Raw genomic sequence first — 23,196 nt, 5'->3', positions numbered from 1 at the left:
ATTGCCTTCCTCTCGTGTTGTTGACACAATGTCATGTCGTCAACATGACAACATGGTAGCACCTTCAGTTCTTCAAAAATAATTCATTATTGCCTTCCTCTCGTGTTGTTGACACAATGTCATGTCGTCAACATGACAACATGGTAGCACCTTCAGTTCTTCAAAAATAATTCATTATTGCCTTCCTCTCGTGTTGTTGTCAAAATGTCATGTTGTCACCATTTTTAAAAGAAATTAATTGACATGGTAGCACCCGGTAACATGGTAGCACCTTCAGTTCTTCAAAAATAATTCATTATTGCCTTCCTCTCGTGTTGTTGACACAATGTCATGTCGTCAACATGACAACATGGTAGCACCTTCAGTTCTTCAAAAATAATTCATTATTGCCTTCCTCTCGTGTTGTTGTCAAAATGATAGCACCTTCAGTTCTTCAAAAATAATTCATTATTGAATAACCTGAAACCATTAATGATAAAATAACGATAACATCAAATTTTATTTTTATATGAATGAATACCCCACAAGCTCAAAATTTACCACGAATCATAACAAGGGAAGAAAGAAATAATCGAAAAATTAAAAACAACAAACCACGAAAAACAGAGAAGATGAGGAATAAAAATTAAATTTGGATTGAGTTTAAAAATTCATCTTTATTAAATTCATCTCTTCCAATCAATTTATTTATTCTATTAAATTCTTTTATTTTTGCTTCACTCAGTTTAAGGATTGAACGGTAAGTTTTTAATTTTTCGATTATTTCTTTCATCTCTTGATCGTTTTCAACCCCACCACATTGCGGCTTCTTTTTGTAATAGCATATTTTTGATTTAATTCTGTTTAGTTTCTTTTTATATTCATCGTCTGGACTCTTGGCTGCTTCGTTGTCACTCATTTCTTACGAAATAAAAAAAATTAAATATTATTTAAATATAATGGAGTAATAAAATAAATCGGAATTTCTATTAATTTATTGTCAACTTCAACTAATGCATTGCCGTTAATATATCTAACAAATTCAGCTATTGTGTCAAATCTTCGTCTTCTTTTTGTCATTGATTTATCAGTTTTTCCATAATCGAGATGAATCAAAACTTTATCCCCTTGTTTAAAATTCATGAGCCCCGAATTAATTTGTTCACGTTTAACATCATTTAACCTTTCCATTTGCTTTCTAATATATTCCCATTCTTTTGAAATATCATTTTTCATTTCCACTGGTTTCATGTTTATAGTTCTATGCCATGTATTATTGTAATAATATACTAACTGCTGTATGATGGAGTCATGATTTCCATCCCAGTATATCTGACCGTTAACCCCTAACGCATCTCTAAGAGTTCTCATTACCGCATCAACTATTTTATTATGAAACGTATATGGAGAGGATGAAAAGTAAAAATTAATTTGTGGGAAATAATGAGCCATAGCTGCCTGAAATCCTTTATCACCATCACCCCTGATATTATCTACTCTTTCATGATCTAGTAAGTATTGTATAGCTCTTCTTGTTTCCTGTTCTGTTTTCCCTTTCACCGGAATGCAATATAAATATCTAGTGTTAATGTTAATGGCAAATAAATAAGTAACGTTTCCTTTTGAATATTCTAAATGATCGATTTCGTATGAATATGGATATGGAGCAAATGAAGGGCGACCAAATTTTTCCTTTAACGGTTGAATTTTCGGGTCAATTGGTTTATTTAATATCTTGAAATCCTTTTTAAAATCTTTTTGCTTCTTTAATGTTTGAAATGGATATAATAAAGTGAATGATGAAGGATTAACTGAAGGAGGAGGAGGTACTGTCGTTGGAGGTTTTGGTGTTGCAAGTGGTTTAATTTTATCTGCTTTGATTTTGGATTTCATTCCCCCCTTCATTAATTCTGGATGTATTCTATTCATTTGTTTTAAATATGCTGTATATAAAGGTTTGATATACTTTCCCGCTTCGAGTTTATGTTGAAGGATGAATTCCAAAAGTTGATCTTCATTTAAAAGTCGGGCTGAATATGGTTTAACTAATGAATCATAAATTAAAGCTTGTGCTTCATTTATGGTCTGAAGGACCTGGGCGTTTTGCACCTTTTGTTTTTGTTCCTTTGTTTTTTGCGGCTCATGATTATATAATTTATATAATTCATCAATATCTTCTTCTGTTAATACTTTATTTTTGAAATCTTTCAATTGTTTAAGTTGTGATTTAGTTTTTTCCTTTGTATATTCATTATTTTTAATTTTGTCTTTAATTTTAGAAATTATTTTATCATGATATTTCAAAATTTCATTTTTATAATATAGATAATAATAATCCATATCATCACCCGTTATATTGTTATTATGTTTTTGGAGATATGATTTTAATTCATAATAATTAAGAAAATTTTGATTAAGTACTAAATCATAAATTAAATTTTTTAAAGCTGTGTTATCCATTTATATAAAAATAAAATAAATGTTTAAGGGGGCCCACCTCTTTGAATCATAGTATCAAAACCATTATTTACGGTTCCTTTTGTCTCTTCTGTGGCATTTTATTAAAAATAAAATTTTAAATTGTATTAAATAAATGGCATACAACATCCATTTTCACAACATACAGCCTTAGTGTGTGCTCCTGTTAATGCAGTCTTACCGATTGTTAAGCGAGTCATTGACCCGTTTTTAAGTTGTAAATTAATATTCTGACCATCAAATATCACTTTATCATTTATTATACCCAAATAATTTTTAGGTGTTAATTGTTTATTTTGTCGTAAACTAACACCTTTCATTTTTTGTGCAATCTTTTTAAAATCACTTCCATCAATTGAACCGTTGAATGATGTATAACACTTAGGGCATAAAGCAACCATGTTATCACCTTGTTTCTGAATTGCTAAACCCAATAACTTCTTCTCATGTGCTTTTTCTTCAGCTTTATTCTTTAATTTAGGTTTAAATTTCTCATCAAAACAGAAGAAATCAAATGGTGCGAATTTGAAAATGTTTTTATCATAAAATTGTTTATCGGTAACAATTGCTTGAAATGCTTGAGTGTTAGGAAGATTTGGGTCGCCAGCGATTGCCCAATAAGATGAATCAGTATCACCTTCAATGAAATGAAAACGATTAACATTCAAGCATTTATACATAAAATCATAAATGAAAACCAAATACCAGTATTTAGCATTATCTAAAGTGAAGAATGCCTCTTGTAAACATGTATCACATCTATAAAATCTATCTTTAAGCATCACTTGATATGTATCTTCACCTATTTCTCTTATGTTTTTAAACTTATTTGACATACATGCAACGCGTGCTTTCTGTGCATTCATTATTTTAGTCTTTGCGTAATTTTGTGTATTCATTGCATCATAACCATATGATCCATTAAGCGAAATCTTGCAAAATAAACTTTTTCCTTTATTTCCTTCTAATTCAGCCTTTTGTCTTTCGTTCATAAATTCGTTCGCAAATTCATTAAAACAAGTGTTTTTAGTAAATGTTAAAATTGATTGAATGTCATCAATGATAAAATGAAATCTGTCTATTAGATACCAAAGATAATAAGAAGAAAATGGTTGATATTGGTTGTATGTTGATGCTAACTGAGTTAATTTCCTCTGTTTCTGGTCAACCGGTAGATTGTTTGATTTCATGTAATTATACATAAAACTGCCAATTGTTTTTTCATCTGTGATAATATCTAAGTTTCTTATTATCGGTAAAAAGTTTATGTAATCATTAATGTATTTTTCATCAATGTGACCCTTTACTTCAGCCACGAATAAAGTATTTTTCTTCTTAATTATTCCCAGTGCTTTTGCTTTCTTTGTTGCTGTATCACAAATGATAACACCATTCAATCTTCCCGGCATATACATTTTATGGTCAGTATATTGAATGAAATCATGAGGATTAGATGAAAATGATGAAGGATATAATGAATTAAAATCAACACCAACGAAATGAGTCATAATGTTGGTGGTGTCCTCATTTGATACAGTTTTAGTTTCTGAATTATATGCAAGTTTATTAATGTGCGTGATTCCTTTAAGATTTACTCTATGTTGAACATTTGATAGACCACCAGTAATTCCATTACGGAGAATGTGATAAGCTTCAACTGAATCTAAAGTCATTGGTAAATTATTTTTTAATGCATAATTTCTTAAATTGATTCTTAAACGTTGAACATCTTCATCTTTATTTGATTTTACGACATTGCAATAACAACACATTAACTGACAATTTTCTTTAGTATGTGGTTTTTCATTATCGATTCTATCCAATGTTGGTTTATTAGCATATGTAAACGCTTTACCACACATTTTGCATTTAGATGAAAGGATTAAATCGTGATAGTATTGAAAATCATCCATTGAAACATTATTTTTAGTTTCTCTTTCTGCTTTTTCATCTTGTTTCTTATATGATTCAATTTTATATTTCCAATACTTTTTCGTTAATTCAAAACTTGATTCTATCTCTTCCTCAGGATATTTTTCATTAGGATTAAAGTCTTTATATGCTAAAGCGTAACGAATCATTGAAGCATTCGATGATAAAGAAAGATTATGAAGCATATCAATTTTATAAACAAATGTTTCTTCAATAATTTTATCGATTGGGTCAATCATAATTTCAACATCTTTATTGCAATAATGAATAAAATATTCTAATCTATTCTTAAAATTTTTAGCATCATTGAGATATATTTGATAATCACTATCTGATATAGTTTCTTGGGTTAATGCTGAATAAAATGAATCTTGAGTGAATGGTTCCACTTTATATAATTCTTCTTCGTAATTTTCCCACGTGATGAATTGATAAGGGAAAAAGGATTTAACACGTGATTTATTGTTTCCGAAATCTTGAGTGAATTGGTCTAATGTCCCACCCGCTATATAATTTCTGATGTCAATAAATCTCAATTCATATGGAACGTTTGTTTTCTTTACAACGATTTGCTTAAATTGTGAAGATGAACCCAGCATTGATTTTATTTTCCATTTTGCAGTGTTTAAATCATGAAGAATTAAATTTAAATCAAACTTTCCCGAATTAAAACCTATGATATTCACTTTATTGAATTCCTCATCTAGAAGTTCTTTAAATGCTTCCTTCTGTTTTTCATTTAATGTATGAGACAAAGTCCCCACCGTTTGCGGCTTCAATAATTCTTCATATTGACTCATATTTGATTCAACAACTAATGAACAGGTTGAAAATAAAAACTCAATCCAATCAGAAATAAAAGAATCACTCGAAGTTAAGCAAAAATTCCTCGTATATGTTTTATCGTTTAATTTAACCGTTGATGATACCATGAATGGTTTTAAGTAAGCATTCAAAGTTGCACACTCAGAAAGTTGTAATTCTTCTTTAGTCTCTAATGTTTCAAAGTCAAAAGTAATATAATATCTTGTCGGTTTATAATATTTCTGCAAATTGTGAGCTAATAACCACTGATATATCTTCTGTTTCGTAATATGTGGTGCATATGGTTGCTGTGTCTTTTGCAACTGAACGTCTTGAATTAATCTCCCATTATTTTCTTTACATTTCTCACAATGCTTTAAAAATCTTCTTTGGTTTTCCTTTCTGGATCATCACGGATAGAATAAACTTCTTCTTTACAAAATGGACAAACTTTATAGCCGGTGAGTGCTTCAACGTCTGTTATTCTGTCAGCGTGAAGTTTTCCACATGGACTCTGTGTTAATAAAATATTTACTGTTTCAAATTCTGGATCTATCATTATTGATTCCACTAATGGAAAGTCTACCTATATTTATGTCCACGTCTTCTGGTTGAGGATCACAATAATAGAAATCAATATTAACATTTAACATTCTCGCTAATCTCTCACTTTCTGATGAAATGTCAAACCCTTCATATGCATCTATTGCTTCATTTAAATAGCTCCTACGAGTTTTAGGATTAGCACCATCAGGAATGTTATAGAAGCGTTTAAATAACCTTCTACCTTCTGCTCTAATTTGATTATCATTCATTTTAGCTGTTCCGTTTTTGTTCATTTATGTAAGAATAAAAAATTAAAAAATAAATAAAAATAAAGTTTATTTTTAAAGCCCATAAAATGAATTAAGAACACATAAATTTTTATCATCTGCGACGTGACGAATACATTTTAATTTACTCAAGAATGCGTACCCTGATACATTAAATCTAATTCCTGTCTTATTTAATTTCACAACTTTGAAAAGGAATGTATGAATAGCTATAAAATGATGAGAAGATGTTTTATGGGTTGCTTCCATTTTTTCTGAAATAAATGAATAAATATAATGCTTATACGTTTTCATATCTTTTATATTCTTAATAACGAATGGTATAGACCTTTCAACTTCGTCTTCCTTCGGTGCTGTTCTTTCATATGAAACATTATTGGTATCTTCAATAATGAAACCACAATCACACAAAATTTTATAGGTTCCAATGGTTTCTTTTGATATTTTATCTAATAAATCAAAAACTTTATCAACACCTGTGCATTTATTTAAATAATAATTTGTGTAAATATCATGATCTTCTTTCTTAATCGTATTAGTTGCATATGTCACCTTTTTAAGAGCTTTTTTGAATTTTTCGGAATCGAGAGGGGGTGAAAGTAGGATACAGGGGTATTCTTCATTATCAATAAATTGTAACTTATGTTTACGAATAAATTTAGTTCCTTCTTCTGAAAGTGTTTCATCTATTTCACCATCTAATAAATTTTGTGTTGATTCTAAGGCATAATTTTTATATCTTTCTTCATGAGATTTCTGAACTTCTGATTCTGAAGCTGGGATATTCATTAAACCCTCTACTTCATTTTCATTATATTTTTCAACTTCTCTTAATTCCTTAATTTTTTCATCTATTTCATCTCTTATTTTTTCCAGTCTTTCAATTTCATTGTATTCATCATCTTTAATCCGTTCTTCATAATATTCAGGGAAAACATCAGGTTCTTTAGGTTTTTCTTCTTCAGATGTGGGATATAAGAAATTTATAACATCATCTTTATTCATTTTTCCATCATAATCTAAATCATTTAAAAACTCCGCGAATTTTTTACAATTTCTTAAATAATATTTATCAACCTCATAACCCGCCTCCTCTAATATATCCTTTATTTCCTCGTTTGTGAATCCCAATTTTTTAACGTTGTTAGTTTTGACGCTCATTTCATACAAAATAAAAAAATAAAATAATAAACATAACTAAGTTTTAATTTTTCGTAAGACATGAATTTTTAAAGTTTATTTTTTATTCATGAAAATAATTATTTCTAATTTCTTTTACTCGTTTATGAGGTCTTTGATTATGACTCCATTGATTCCATTCAGGATTTATACAATGTTTAATTAATCGAGGAATATCTGACATCATCTATATATAGCTTCTTTTATAAAAGATAAAAAAATAAATTATTTTAAAATTAATGTTAATTTTTTAATGATTTATTTCATTATGTATGGGCTGAGTGTAAATGTCTTACAATTTTGAAAATTTTTTAAATCTTGATTTATTCAAAAACGTAAGAATAAAAACCGTAAGAATCATACATTTTTTACTTCATATGTTAAAAAAATGATACAAAATCGCTCGATATTGTATGAATTCTTACGTTTACAAAAAAAGTCACTAAACCCTTCATATCCTACTACTAACGTATTATTAAATAATTTATAATTAAAATGAAAAAAAGAAAAAATAATAAGTAAAGTGACTGGAAATGAAAATTAAAATCAGTGTACAGTTTTATTTTTTTCTCGCTGTGAAACGTATTCGGTCATTTTTTTAAAAATTAATTTTTTGTTAGAGATAAGAGCTAAAACTTTGCAGACAACTCCCCCATGTCTAGCAAATTTAACATTCGTCTCCCATTTTTATATATTTGGTTTAGAATGTTCGAAAATGCGTAATATGGTCATTAATATTGATTGAAAAGAACATTGAATTAATTCAATCTGATCTCACAAAATATTTTAAATTACAAACTTTGTAGTTTGAATAGATAATTAGTATTAAACTCAAATAACTAGTTTATTTTTGAATAAAAATTATTTGAATTTATTCAATTTTGTGAATTTTCCTTCAAAAATCAAGTTTAAATATCTTATTTGCCATATAATTATAAATACAATGAAACATATTCGAAATTGAAAAGAATGACTTTTTCTGTTCTTTCAATCATTCAATTTGAATTTTGCAATATTGGATTTCTCATTAAATAGCTATTAAAAACAACAAGCAATTTAACTTACATTCAAATTTATTTGTGTTATATTCAATCTTCTCAAAACTTATAATTTTCGGCTATAGCATTATTATATGCTATATAATATAATAAACCTATAATAGTATCATTCTTTCAATTATTTGAAGAGAAAACCGAAAAAATCTATTTTCGGTCTATAACAGTTGAACATAAATTTGAATGCTGGTCATTTAAAAATATCATAAATTTAACTAATGAATTGAGTTATAATATTTTGAAGAAAAATTTGACATAAGTTGCAGATAATTTGAGAAAATTGAGATAGAATTTTTCAACTCAATTCAATCTTATTCCAATTTTGAATTGAAAAAAATTGAATTAATTGAGAACTTATGACACTAATAATCATTCAAATATTGGGAACATGGTTGTATTCCCAATAATACTCTTTTTCAAAATATAAAAGAATAATTTAAATTGACCAAAAAAAATTAATTAGGAACTATCATATGTATAAACATGTGCTATTAGTCAAAGTCCTATATAAAAATTAGGAAACTTGGTCAAATAAAAAAAATTCTTTATGGTAATTCAAAAAAATGAGTGGAATTCTTGATGTAATTTTCAAAATGAGCTTGAAATTCAGCAGTTACAAAATATGCACTAAAACTCTAAGTATGTCACTGCTGGCTTAAAGGATTGATTTAATTTTTTCTTCGAAAAAAGTAGTATATGAGGGAGGGTTGTGTGACTTTTTTTGTAAACGTAAGAATTCATACAATATCGAGCGATTTTGTATCATTTTTTTTAACATATGAAGTAAAAAATGTATGATTCTTACGGTTTTTATTCTTACGTTTTTGAATAAATCAAGATTTAAAAAATTTTCAAAATTGTAAGACATTTACACTCAGCCCATACATACATAAAAAATAAAAAAAATATATTTCATCTTTTATAAAAGAAGCTATATATAGATGATGTCAGATATTCCTCGATTAATTAAACATTGTTTAAATCCTGAATGGAATCAATGGAGTCATAATCAAAGACCTCATAAACGGGTAAAAGAAATTAGAAGCTAATGTCTTACGAAAAATTAAAACTTAGTTATGTTTATTATTTTATTTTTTTTTATTTTGTTTGAAATGAGCGTCAAAACTAACAACGTTAAAAAATTGGGATTCACAAACGAGGAAATAAAGGATATATTAGAGGAGGCGGGTTATGAGGTTGATAAATATTATTTAAGAAATTGTAAAAAATTCGCGGAGTTTTTAAATGATTTAGATTATGATGGAAAAATGAATAAAGATGATGTTATAAATTTCTTATATCCCACATCTGAAGAAGAAAAACCTAAAGAACCTGATGTTTTCCCTGAATATTATGAAGAACGGATTAAAGATGATGAATACAATGAAATTGAAAGACTGGAAAAAATAAGAGATGAAATAGATGAAAAAATTAAGGAATTAAGAGAAGTTGAAAAATATAATGAAAATGAAGTAGAGGGTTTAATGAATATCCCAGCTTCAGAATCAGAGTTCAGAAATCTCATGAAGAAAGATATAAAAATTATGCCTTAGAATCAACACAAAATTTATTAGATGGTGAAATAGATGAAACACTTTCAGAAGAAGGAACTAAATTTATTCGTAAACATAAGTTACAATTTATTGATAATGAAGAATACCCCTGTATCCTACTTTCACCCCCTCTCGATTCCGAAAAATTCAAAAAAGCTCTTAAAAAGGTGACATATGCAACTAATACGATTAAGAAAGAAGATCATGATATTTACACAATTATTATTTAAATAAATGCACAGGTGTTGATAAAGTTTTTGATTTATTAGATAAAATATCAAAAGAAACCATTGGAACCTATAAAATTTTGTGTGATTGTGGTTTCATTATTGAAGATACCAATAATGTTTCATATGAAAGAACAGCACCGAAGGAAGACGAAGTTGAAAGGTCTATACCATTCGTTATTAAGAATATAAAAGATATGAAAACGTATAAGCATTATATTTATTCATTTATTTCAGAAAAAATGGAAGCAACCATAAAACATCTTCTCATCATTTTATAGCTATTCATACATTCCTTTTCAAAGTTGTGAAATTAAATAAGACAGGAATTAGATTTAATGTATCAGGGTACGCATTCTTGAGTAAATTAAAATGTATTCGTCACGTCGCAGATGATAAAAATTTATGTGTTCTTAATTCATTTTATGGCTTTAAAAATAAACTTTATTTTTATTTATTTTTTAATTTTTTATTCTTACATAAATGAACAAAAACGGAACAGCTAAAATGAATGATAATCAAATTAGAGCAGAAGGTAGAAGGTTATTTAAACGCTTCTATAACATTCCTGATGGTGCTAATCCTAAAACTCGTAGGAGCTATTTAAATGAAGCAATAGATGCATATGAAGGGTTTGACATTTCATCAGAAAGTGAGAGATTAGCGAGAATGTTAAATGTTAATATTGATTTCTATTATTGTGATCCTCAACCAGAAGACGTGGACATAAATAAGGTAGACTTTCCATTAGTGGAATCAATAATGATAGATCCAGAATTTGAAACAGTAAATATTTTATTAACACAGAGTCCATGTGGAAAACTTCACGCTGACAGAATAACAGACGTTGAAGCACTCACCGGCTATAAAGTTTGTCCATTTTGTAAAGAAGAAAGTTTATTCTATCCGTGATGATCCAGAAAGGAAAAACAAAGAAGATTTTTAAAAGCATTGTGAGAAATGTAAAGAAAATAATGGGAGATTAATTCAAGACGTTCAGTTGCAAAAGACACAGCAACCATATGCACCACATATTACGAAACAGAAGATATATCAGTGGTTATTAGCTCACAATTTGCAGAAATATTATAAACCGACAAGATATTATATTACTTTTGACTTTGAAACATTAGAGACTAAAGAAGAATTACAACTTTCTGAGTGTGCAACTTTGAATGCTTACTTAAAACCATTCATGGTATCATCAACGGTTAAATTAAACGATAAAACATATACGAGGAATTTTTGCTTAACTTCGAGTGATTCTTTTATTTTCTGATTGGATTGAGTTTTTATTTTCAACCTGTTCATTAGTTGTTGAATCAAATATGAGTCAATATGAAGAATTATTGAAGCCGCAAACGTGGGGACTTTGTCTCATACATTAAATGAAAAACAGAAGGAAGCATTTAAAGAACTTCTAGATGAGGAATTCAATAAAGTGAATATCATAGGTTTTAATTCGGGAAAGTTTGATTTAAATTTAATTCTTCATGATTTAAACACTGCAAAATGGAAAATAAAATCAATGCTGGGTTCATCTTCACAATTTAAGCAAATCGTTGTAAAGAAAACAAACGTTCCATATGAATTGAGATTTATTGACATCAGAAATTATATAGCGGGTGGGACATTAGACCAATTCACTCAAGATTTCGGAAACAATAAATCACGTGTTAAATCCTTTTTCCCTTATCAATTCATCACGTGGGAAAATTACGAAGAAGAATTATATAAAGTGGAACCATTCACTCAAGATTCATTTTATTCAGCATTAACCCAAGAAACTATATCAGATAGTGATTATCAAATATATCTCAATGATGCTAAAAAATTTTAAGAATAGATTAGAATATTTTATTCATTATTGCAATAAAGATGTTGAAATTATGATTGACCCAATCGATATAAATTATTGAAGAAACATTTGTTTATAAAATTGATATGCTTCATAATCTTTCTTTATCATCGAATGCTTCAATGATTCGTTACGCTTTAGCATATAAAGACTTTAATCCTAATGAAAAATATCCTGAGGAAGAGATAGAATCAAGTTTTGAATTAACGAAAAAGTATTGGAAATATAAAATTGAATCATATAAGAAACAAGATGAAAAAGCAGAAAGAGAAACTAAAAATAATGTTTCAATGGATGATTTTCAATACTATCACGATTTAATCCTTTCATCTAAATGCAAAATGTGTGGTAAAGCGTTTACATATGCTAATAAACCAACATTGGATAGAATCGATAATGAAAAACCACATACTAAAGAAAATTGTCAGTTAATGTGTTGTTATTGCAATGTCGTAAAATCAAATAAAGATGAAGATGTTCAACGTTTAAGAATCAATTTAAGAAATTATGCATTAAAAAATAATTTACCAATGACTTTAGATTCAGTTGAAGCTTATCACATTCTCCGTAATGGAATTACTGGTGGTCTATCAAATGTTCAACATAGAGTAAATCTTAAAGGAATCACGCACATTAATAAACTTGCATATAATTCAGAAACTAAAACTGTATCAAATGAGGACACCACCAACATTATGACTCATTTCGTTGGTGTTGATTTTAATTCATTATATCCTTCATCATTTTCATCTAATCCTCATGATTTCATTCAATATACTGACCATAAAATGTATATGCCGGGAAGATTGAATGGTGTTATCATTTGTGATACAGCAACAAAGAAAGCAAAAGCACTGGGAATAATTAAGAAGAAAAATACTTTATTCGTTGCTGAAGTAAAGGGTCACATTGATGAAAAATACATTAATGATTACATAAACTTTTTACCGATAATAAGAAACTTAGATATTATCACAGATGAAAAACAATTGCAGTTTTATGTATAATTACATGAAATCAAACAATCTACCGGTTGACCAGAAACAGAGGAAATTAACTCAGTTAGCATCAACACAACCAATATCAACCATTTTCTTCTTATTATCTTTGGTATCTAATAGACAGATTTCATTTTATCATTGATGACATTCAATCAATTTTAACATTTACTAAAAACACTTGTTTTAATGAATTTGCGAACGAATTTATGAACGAAAGACAAAAGGCTGAATTAGAAGGAAATAAAGGAAAAAGTTTATTTTGCAAGATTTCGCTTAATGGATCATATGGTTACGATGCAATGAATACACAAAATTACGCAAAGACTAAAATAATGAATGCACAGAAGGCACGCGTTGCATGTATGTCAAATAAGTTTAAAAACATAAGAGAAATAGGTGAAGATACATATCAAGTGATGCTTAAAGATAGATTTTATAGATGTGATACATGTTTACAAGAGGCATTCTTCACTTTAGATAATGCTAAATACTGGTATTTGGTTTTCATTTATGATTTTATGTATAAATGCATGAATGTTAATCGTTTTCATTTCATTGAAGGTGATACTGATTCATCTTATTGGGCAATCGCTGGCGACCCAAATCTTCCTAACACTCAAGCATTTCAAGCAATTGTTACCGATAAACAATTTTTATGATAAAAACATTTTCAAATTCGCACCATTTGATTTCTTCTGTTTTGATGAGAAATTTAAACCTAAATTAAAGAATAAAGCTGAAGAAAAAGCACATGAGAAGAAGTTATTGGGTTTAGCAATTGAGAAACAAGGTGATAACATGGTTGCTTTATGCCCTAAGTGTTATACATCATTCAACGGTTCAATTGATGGAAGTGATTTTAAAAAGATTGCACAAAAAATGAAAGGTGTTAGTTTACGACAAAATAAACAATTAACACCTAAAAATTATTTGGATATAATAAATGATAAAGTGATATTTGATGGTCAGAATATTAATTTACAACTTAAAAACGGGTCAATGACTCGCTTAACAATCGGTAAGACTGCATTAACAGGAGCACACACTAAGGCTGTATGTTGTGAAAATGGATGTTGTATGCCATTTATTTAATACAATTTAAAATTTTATTTTTAATAAAATGCCACAGAAGAGACAAAAGGAACCGTAAATAATGGTTTTGATACTATGATTCAAAGAGGTGGGCACCCTTAAACATTTATTTTATTTTTATATAAATGGATAACGATTTAAAAAATTTAATTTATGATTTAGTACTTAATCAAAATTTTCTTAATTATTATGAATTAAAATCATATCTCCAAAACATAATAACAATATAACGGGTGATGATATGGATTATTATTATCTATATTATAAAAATGAAATTTTGAAATATCATGATAAAATAATTTCTAAAATTAAAGACAAAATTAAAAATAATGAATATACAAAGGAAAAACTAAATCACAACTTAAACAATTGAAAGATTTCAAAAATAAAGTATTAACAGAAGAAGATATTGATGAATTATATAAATTATATAATCATGAGCCGCAAAAAACAAAGGAACAAAAACAAAAGGTGCAAAACGCCCAGGTCCTTCAGACCATAAATGAAGCACAAGCTTTAATTTATGATTCATTAGTTAAACCATATTCAGCCCGACTTTTAAATGAAGATCAACTTTTGGAATTCATCCTTCAACATAAACTCGAAGCGGGAAAGTATATCAAACCTTTATATACAGCATATTTAAAACAAATGAATAGAATACATCCAGAATTAATGAAGGGGGGAATGAAATCCAAAATCAAAGCAGATAAAATTAAACCACTTGCAACACCAAAACCTCCAACGACAGTACCTCCTCCTCCTTCAGTTAATCCTTCATCATTCACTTTATTATATCCATTTCAAACATTAAAGAAGCAAAAAGATTTTAAAAAGGATTTCAAGATATTAAATAAACCAATTGACCCGAAAATTCAACCGTTAAAGGAAAAATTTAGTCGCCCTTCATTTGCTCCATATCCATATTCATACGAAATCGATCATCTGGAATATTCAAAAGGAAACGTTACTTATTTATTTGCCATTAACATTAACATTAACACTAGATATTTATATTGCATTCCGGTGAAAGGGAAAACAGAACAGGAAACAAGAAGAGCTATACAATACTTACTAGATCATGAAAGAGTAGATAATATCAGGGGTGATGGTGATAAAGGATTTCAGGCAGCTATGGCTCATTATTTCCCACAAATTAATTTTTTCTTTTCATCCTCTCCATATACGTTTCATAATAAAATAGTTGATGCGGTAATGAGAACTCTTAGAGATGCGTTAGGGGTTAACGGTCAGATATACTGGGATGGAAATCATGACTCCATCATACAGCAGTTAGTATATTATTACAATAATACATGGCATAGAACTATAAACATGAAACCAGTGGAAATGAAAAATGATATTTCAAAAGAATGGGAATATATTAGAAAGCAAATGGAAAGGTTGAATGATGTTAAACGTGAACAAATTAATTCGGGGCTCATGAATTTTAAACAAGGGGATAAAGTTTTGATTCATCTCGATTATGGAAAAACTGATAAATCAATGACAAAAAGAAGACGAAGATTTGACACAATAGCTGAATTTGTTAGATATATTAACGGCAATGCATTAGTTGAAGTTGACAATAAATTAATAGAAATTCCGATTTATTTTATTACTCCATTATATTTAAATAATATTTAATTTTTTTTATTTCGTAAGAAATGAGTGACAACAAAGCAGCCAAGAGTCCTGATTCATTAAGATTCAGAGTCCAGATGATGAATTAAAAAGAAACTAAACAGAATTAAATCAAAAATATGCTATTACAAAAAGAAGCCGCAATGCGGTGGGGCTGATGCCCATAAAACTAAAGGAACTGAAAACGATAAAGAGAGGAAAGAAATAATCGAAAAATTAGAAACTTACCGTTCAATCCTTAAACTGGGTGAAGCAAAAATAAAAGAATTTAATAGAATAAATAAATTGATTGGAAGAGATGAATTTAATAAAGATGAATTTTTAAACTCTATCCAAATTTAATTTTTATTCCTCTTCGACAACATCTCTTCGAGACGCCGAACCCTTCTGGGTTCTTCTTTCCATCATTACTGCATAACCGCATCTTCTCGGTTTTCGTGGTTTGTTGTTTTTAATTCGTTCTTGCATCATTTTTATCATTTCCTCCCTTGTTATGATTCGTGGTAAATTTTGAGCTTGTGGGGTATCCATTTATATAAAAATAAAATTTTGTTATCAGTTATTTTATCGTTAATGGTTTTTAGGTTATTCAATAATTAATTATTTTTGAAGAACTGAAAGTGTCACCACGTCACCATGTCACCAGGTTAATTAACTTCTCTTAAAAATGATGACAACATGACATTTTGACATCACAGCAGGATTAATGCAAAAATAAATTCAAATCATACTTTATAAAGCTTCATTTACAGGTATTTCATCATCAGTAAATGAATCCTCATTATCGTTTGGTTCAACTTGTTTATATAATCCTTTCATTTCTTCTTTCAAAACATAACACCATGTCTGTTTATCATCTATTCTTCTTTGTTTCCTTTCACATTTATCCTTAATGCTCATTTGAAAGTTTTTGTCTTTCATGTCTGATGGTTTGCAGAATAGAGCATTTTCACACGTCATACCTGCACTCAATTCATCATAATGTGTATTTATCCATACATCTAAAGGATTTGTTGATAATTCAATTAAATCTTGTTTGGCTTCAGTCATCGGAATGATTCGTACATTAAATGATGAAAGGTCGTAATTGATAAAATACGTCAGTAAATTATCATAAAATTCCTTTGTGCATGAATTCATCAAATTCTTGAAATAATCAAATTGACCCTTGAATTTACCATTAACTCTTAAAACTACGTATCTTCTGTATCCAACTTCAATTTTGACAGGGTAGACGTTATTAGTTACCAAAATGAAGTTTGCAACGTTCTGAGCAGTTCTTCTGGGTTGATTCTTTTCATTAATTCTAATCTCATTATCCGTTATAATTGATTTCAAAGCGTTGAAGTTTGCGAGTCTGTCTTCACCTACATTCTTGAGTTCATTAAGTACAAGAAACATTTTATTCTCAACTACCGAATTGAAATTACCCGTTAGCTCACTTATTTCAGTAATGTTTTTGCATGAATAACCAGCGAGAAGTTCAGAAATAATGTCTGTAAATCTGTTTTTACCTGTTCCCTGAAGTCCTTTCAAAATAATTGCTGTTTCATTCTTGATTCCAGGATGTTGAATCATTGATGCAATCCAGCCGAGTAGGTATTTATACACTTCATCGTTATTATCACAAATGGCTTCTTTAATGAAATTCATAAACATCTCAATTTTTGAGTAATCAGGCTTTTCGAGAACGTTGTATTTATAACCCTGAAACGTTGAGAAAACATCTGGAGAATCAGATTTAAAGCAAACACCCTTAACGGTTAATGAAGACAATTGATTTAATAGTACGTCCCATGCTGTTATGGTTTTACCTTCTTCTTTAAATAATTTAATCATTTTAAGTGACTCTTTCATGTTTGATTGAAGAACGAATGATATTTGATTCATTTTGTCGTGTATGTTGTAATCTTTCTGAATGAAGTATTTGTTTCCACAATCTACAAAACGGATTACACGTGATAAATCCTCAATTACTTCAGAACTGTTTTTATACTGATGATTTTCAGCCTTGCGTCTAATATCTGTTATCAAAAACGAGTCATCAAGTTTTATATCAAATGTTATTTTTGGCTTACGTAATAAAGGTAAAACGTATTCATCATAATATTCCTTTTGGTATAGTTTTAGAATCTTCACTAAAACAAATGGAGAAGTCATTAAATGAGCATATCTACTACGTGCTTTTTCAAAATTACTTTTTGCATTTTCAGTTAAATTGCAGAAGTTATAAACGTTATCGTATGCTTCATTAATTAAATGATTAGGTAACGAATTAATAGCTTGAAACAGTGTGAATAATGTAACTTCTTTTTCTAAATTCATGTTTCCACCGTCATTATGTACTTCAAAATCACTAATACCATCGACTATGCTTTGAGCTAGTTTATCGTCAATGTTTACATCTTTGTTTTCATTCATGATAGTCTTTATTTCTTCGTTCTTCTGTTCAACTTTTACCTTAATATTCAAATCATTTAATATATCATTCACTGTTCTGGTTAATGTTGAATCATAACTTCCACGAATGAATGAGTATGTTTTGATTGATTCTGTTGCATTCTTGCGAACTCTTGAATCAGCCATAACTACTAAAGAACCCTTTGAATCATCAATAGAAGTCATTATATCAATATCATAATCATTGCAGGAATAGCATTTAATCATTCTGTTCGAAACTGCATGGAAGAAATTAGTGTTGCAATATATGTGAAGACCTCCTGAAGCGGTTTTAACGATAACATCTTTATCCGAAAGTTTTGATAGAATGTCTTTTCTAACTGTTTCTTTAAGTTCATCATTGTACGATTTATTGATATCAACATCTATAATCGTTAAATTCGAAATTTTATTTACTAATAAAGCCATACCAGTTTTCCTTCCTCTTCCTCCATCGTGTTTGAGGTAGTTATGTAAATCAATCTTGTTTTCACCAATTCTTTCGTTGAGGGTTTTAGTTTCTGCCACAACTAATTCCTCAGCTAATGAATCAATAACTTTTTCATCAGAAATGATAAAGTTGCTGTCATTTATATAGGAATAAAAAATAATAATAATTTTAAAACTAACCTTATTTTTGGACTGCATCAAATTTCCTGGACTGTTGTCAAAATGTCATGTTGTCAGTAATTTTAAGAGAAGTTAATTAACCTGGTGACATGGTGACGTGGTGACACTTTCAGTTCTTCAAAAATAATTAATTATTGAATAACCTAAAAACCATTAACGTAAACATTAACGATAAAATATATTTCTGCAGTTCATCCATTACTTCATTACCTAATTAATTACAGACATAAAATATATTTAGTTCATTCGGTAAGCCTTGACCCAAAGGTCTGGGCTCAAGCACATTCATTGAACGCGGTACCATGCGAATATAGTCACAAATGGTGGCATGTAATCTTTACCCAAGCCTGTTGGATTTGTTGTGAAAGTATGGACATGATTTCCTCCCGGTTCAGTTGGTCGAAAAATCTTTTTTGCTGCATTGTTATAAGATGGAGATAAAACATCATTGCCAGCTTTATATTCTGAGTTGTATAATGGGTGATCTCTTAATGAGTGGCTATGGTCGCCAGAAAAGTTTGTAGTTCCTGTATGAGTGTGCGGTGGAAGGTTTGCTTCTTTAATTTTCTTCGAACCTCCTGTTTGCTTTGAATATCTAGCACAGTATAAGAATTTATATACAATCTGCTTCCACGTACCAAAACCCAGAACTGTTGCGGGATTTGTTGAGTTCATTGACGTATAAATAGAACCAACAGGATATAATGTTTGAAGTATTTCATTTTTCATGCTTGTAATCACATCATTTACTTCCGACTTCTTTGCATAATTTTCATCAACATAAGTTTTATCTGCTTTAAGGTCTAAACATCCTGAAACCCATCCTGTATCAGCTTTAACTTTAAAAGTCTCCGATGTCCATTCATGATACCATTCAACCTTTTCTTTAATTTCATTATCTTTTTCATCAACATAAACCAAATTTGCCTTCTTATTTAATTCACTATCCACATATTCCTTATCCACCTTCTTCATTATGTCGTTTAGGAAACCTTCTATGAATTCCTCATTTAAATTAAATCTTCCAATCTTCAAAACTTTAGGAAATGCATTTAATGCGTAATATCTCTGTTCTTCTGGTGGAATTGATGTTATATCATCCGTTATTCCTTTAATTTTTGAATTCATAAATAAAATTTCTTTTATATTTGATATCACTGCACCACCTTTGCAAACGAATTCGAAATGGTCATTTTTCAATACTATCTCCAAATCTCCATATTTCAACCTTTGCGTTTGTTCTGCCGGCTTTGAATTATATGCATATATGGCGTATGTAATGGTCTGAAGGACCTGGGCGCTTTGCGCCTTAAGTTGCTGTTGTTTAATCATTTATTACGATTTAAAAATAAATATTTAATCCGTTATCTCATCAGCTATTTTCTCTATTTGAAATTGCCATAATATTTCATTCATAAATTCTAAATCACAATCAAATAGGTCAGTTATTCTAAATTTAATATTTGATAAATCTTTTGAATGAAGAATAAATGAATTCCCGGATAATTGAAACGGATATGATAAAGAAAATGTGTTTAAGTTGATGGATAAAATGTTTTGTATTGATGGGTAAGAGTTAGGGTCTAATGTTTGATGTGAAAATCTCATTGGGGTATTAACTTTATCACATTTGATTAAAATGAAATTGGAACCAGTGTCAGAATACAAAACATCCCCAACATCTTTTTCAAAATTTAATATCCCCAACAATGAACGAAGATGAGGAGTACAAAATTTAATTTTCAGCGGGAATTTAATAAGGTTATTTATTTCATCAAGTTCAAAAAGTTTATCGGGTTTTGATTTAAAATTTTCTTCATACCATACGATAAATGATTCATTTAAATAACTTAAAATCATGTTAATATCCCATTTCGCTATCACATTATTTATATACATATCATACGTTTTTTCAAGGTCATCTTTAATAAATGATATATAATCTGAAGGGTCTAAAAGAATGGGATTAAATTTACGAGATGGATAAAATGCACACATTTGCACACATTTTGACACTTTTTCTGACAAGCATCATTCAAATTTGAAGAAAAACCTCTAAATTTCATTCAAATTTCTGTCAAAATGTGTGCAAAATTGAAATAGGCACACATTTTGACATACGATTATTTATATACGTTATTTTAATGGTTTCAGAGAAATCTTCGTTACACATTATTGAAGATTACTCAATATTTAAGTGAATGACTCACTACCACCTGTTTAGAAAAATGGTAGCATAAAATCCAAATGTCACATATATTATTTCTTATTTCATACAAATAAACTTACAATTATAACCTCAACTTGTTTGCAAAGCAGAAACTCAATATAAGCAATCGATCAGTAGTGTATTTAAAAGTCGAATTTAAATTTAAAAATTTATAATCTTATTTCGGAACCAAATAGTATAAATTTAGGACAAAAAGCTACGTGGTGTTGATAACAACTATTAAAATTCAAATATTACTACCATGAACAATACAATGGCTCATATTGATAATTGATAAACGTGCATATAAATTGCATATATCATCAATGTCATTAAGTAAAATACATGTATATAAATAGATTAGAAATATTTTTCGGTTAGAATTAAAATCTATGTAATAAAAAATAAGTTATAAAAATAAATACCGAATTTTTATTTGTAATATAAACTGCTACAATATGCTAGTGTATACAAATGTATTTGTCGTATTGATTTGAAAGATCTTCAACATGGTTCAGATCTAAATTTGAAACTCGTAAAATAAAGCGAATCTTTATTTATAATATAAACTGCTACAATATGCTAGTGTGTACAAATGTATTTGTCGTATTGATTTGAAAGATCTTCAACATGGTTCAGATCTAAATTTGAAACTCGTAAAATAAAGCGAATCTTTATTTATAATATAAACTGCTACAATATGCTAGTGTGTACAAATGTGTTTGTACAAATGTATAACTCTTTGTCAATTGTTATGGCACCTTATAACTTAAAAATCATTTTCATTAACAAATATAAAAAGTGACAATTAATATTTTCATTAAATGCATATTTAATTATCAAAACAATGTCGATTTAGCTTGAATGTTCATTATAAATGTGTAAGTTTAGGAAAACAAAAAATAATTAATTCTCGCAAAGAAACTTATTTTAAAAGAACCTAAACAAAAGTTCATATAATAATAAATCTAAAAATAGATATTAATTTAAACGAAGATAATGAGAGAATGGGGATGTTGTAGGGCTGTACAAGATTTAAAAAAACATTGCCGGGTTACCGTAGAGGCCTAAAAAAATCGCGCCTCGGCGGCAAGCCGCCTCGGCATTAAGAATGCGCATCTAAATTTTTATATGTCCTTCTTTCTTTTATTTTTCCCTTCCCTTTCTTTTCTTTTTCTTTTTTTTCCCTCCTCTTGCTCTCATTTACCTTTTTTTTCCTTTTCTCATCATTTTTCAAAATTTTAAATTTTTATCAAAAATCTTGCCTATAAAAGCAGACTATGGAACCTTTTAATGCCTCTTAATCAATATTATACAGCATAAAGCATATTAAATGAAAGTAATTACGTATAAATTTATTTTATTATCTTATTTATTAATTCTTTAGCATGTATTGTTTAATATTAACTTTTCTGTACATTAAATATGATATCTCCAAAGTATGAATGCCTTGTAACGAAACGAAAACTTAATTTTATGTTGAATATTTGTCACAAACATTAGATTATTAAAATATATGTTGGATATCCCTTAGTATGAGACTTCATGACTCTTGTAGTCTAACGTGAGCTTTGGATTGCAAGCTCTGTGGTTAACGAACATAAATTAATTGTAAAGTTTTCAAAATTTTTCATCGTTTCTATCAGCATCTATTTTTCCTTTAAAATAATATATTTGTATGAATACAATATTTAGTAATTTTTTTATTTCCCATAATTTCATTCAAAATTTCAGAAAAAATTAATTTCTATTCAATATTATTTCAGCTTCAAAACACTTCATTCTTATAGATGTTGATTCACTAAAGTGTGATACTCAATGTCTTATTTCAATGAAAATTGTTCTGCAAATTTATTTCACTTTTGACCTCACTTTTTCCGTAATTCAATTTTTTACTTTTAATATTTTAGATCTTCATAATATCATTTGAAAAATTAACCATATAAAAAAATCAAGTTAACAATTCACTTTTTCCGTAATTCAAAAATCAAAAATATAATAATATATCTTTTTATCAAATATTATTATTATATTCTATGAAAAATGAGGTCCGGAAATTTTGCGGATTCCCGTAACTCAATTTTACGGAAAAAGTGCAGTAAACTATTCAAAATACGGAAAAATTGGTGTAAACTAATGATTTTACGGTAAAATCACGGAAAGTCCCGGAAGAATATATGTGCCTATATGAAATTATACAAAAATGAATCAAACGCATTTTAAAAGATTGTTCTTGTATTATAAATGCTATTCGCTGATTTATTAGTTGAAGAAAATTACCAA

General features: G+C 28.5%; 7 protein-coding genes and 1 pseudogene across 8 annotated transcripts, besides 3 other annotated features; 2 read left to right on the top strand and 6 right to left on the bottom strand.

The window, feature by feature from the left end:
• Positions 1-7,270: part of a mobile genetic element that runs on past the window's edge.
• TVAGG3_0722610 (uncharacterized protein) lies at positions 919-1,350 on the bottom strand (the record flags this gene model as incomplete). The annotated part of the gene is made up of 1 exon (XM_051244190.1): positions 919-1,350. The coding sequence occupies one exon, from the start codon at positions 1,348-1,350 to the stop codon at positions 919-921; it is 432 nt and encodes a 143-aa protein (XP_051090777.1).
• On the bottom strand, positions 2,565-3,323 carry TVAGG3_0722600 (uncharacterized protein; the record flags this gene model as incomplete). The annotated part of the gene is made up of 1 exon (XM_051244189.1): positions 2,565-3,323. One exon carries the CDS (start codon positions 3,321-3,323, stop codon positions 2,565-2,567), a length of 759 nt encoding a protein of 252 aa, XP_051090776.1.
• Positions 4,433-4,988, bottom strand: TVAGG3_0722590 (uncharacterized protein; the record flags this gene model as incomplete). Its single annotated transcript, XM_051244188.1, has 1 exon — positions 4,433-4,988. A coding segment is annotated over one exon (556 nt), but the record flags the coding sequence as incomplete, so codon positions are not given.
• On the bottom strand, positions 6,081-7,031 carry TVAGG3_0722580 (uncharacterized protein; the record flags this gene model as incomplete). Its single annotated transcript, XM_051244187.1, has 1 exon — positions 6,081-7,031. One exon carries the CDS (start codon positions 7,029-7,031, stop codon positions 6,081-6,083), a length of 951 nt encoding a protein of 316 aa, XP_051090774.1.
• Positions 7,271-9,291: 2,021 nt separating the features above from the next.
• Positions 9,292-19,676: a mobile genetic element.
• On the top strand, positions 12,910-13,971 carry TVAGG3_0722550 (annotated as a pseudogene). Its single transcript has one exon. A coding segment is annotated over exon 1 (1,062 nt).
• On the top strand, positions 15,207-15,638 carry TVAGG3_0722540 (uncharacterized protein; the record flags this gene model as incomplete). The annotated part of the gene is made up of 1 exon (XM_051244186.1): positions 15,207-15,638. The coding sequence occupies one exon, from the start codon at positions 15,207-15,209 to the stop codon at positions 15,636-15,638; it is 432 nt and encodes a 143-aa protein (XP_051090773.1).
• Positions 16,368-18,503, bottom strand: TVAGG3_0722530 (uncharacterized protein; the record flags this gene model as incomplete). Its single annotated transcript, XM_051244185.1, has 1 exon — positions 16,368-18,503. The coding sequence occupies one exon, from the start codon at positions 18,501-18,503 to the stop codon at positions 16,368-16,370; it is 2,136 nt and encodes a 711-aa protein (XP_051090772.1).
• TVAGG3_0722520 (phage tail repeat-like family) lies at positions 18,990-19,634 on the bottom strand (the record flags this gene model as incomplete). Its single annotated transcript, XM_051244184.1, has 1 exon — positions 18,990-19,634. A coding segment is annotated over one exon (645 nt), but the record flags the coding sequence as incomplete, so codon positions are not given.
• Positions 19,677-20,680: 1,004 nt separating the features above from the next.
• Positions 20,681-22,125: a mobile genetic element.
• Between the last annotated feature and the right edge of the window lie 1,071 nt (positions 22,126-23,196).

The sequence above is a fragment of the Trichomonas vaginalis genome, chromosome III (assembly GCF_026262505.1).
Source record: "Trichomonas vaginalis G3 chromosome III, whole genome shotgun sequence".
Taxonomy (NCBI): Eukaryota; Parabasalia; order Trichomonadida; family Trichomonadidae; genus Trichomonas; species Trichomonas vaginalis.
The sequence above is the reverse complement of the archived record's forward strand: the minus strand, read 5'-3'. Positions and strand labels throughout refer to the sequence as shown.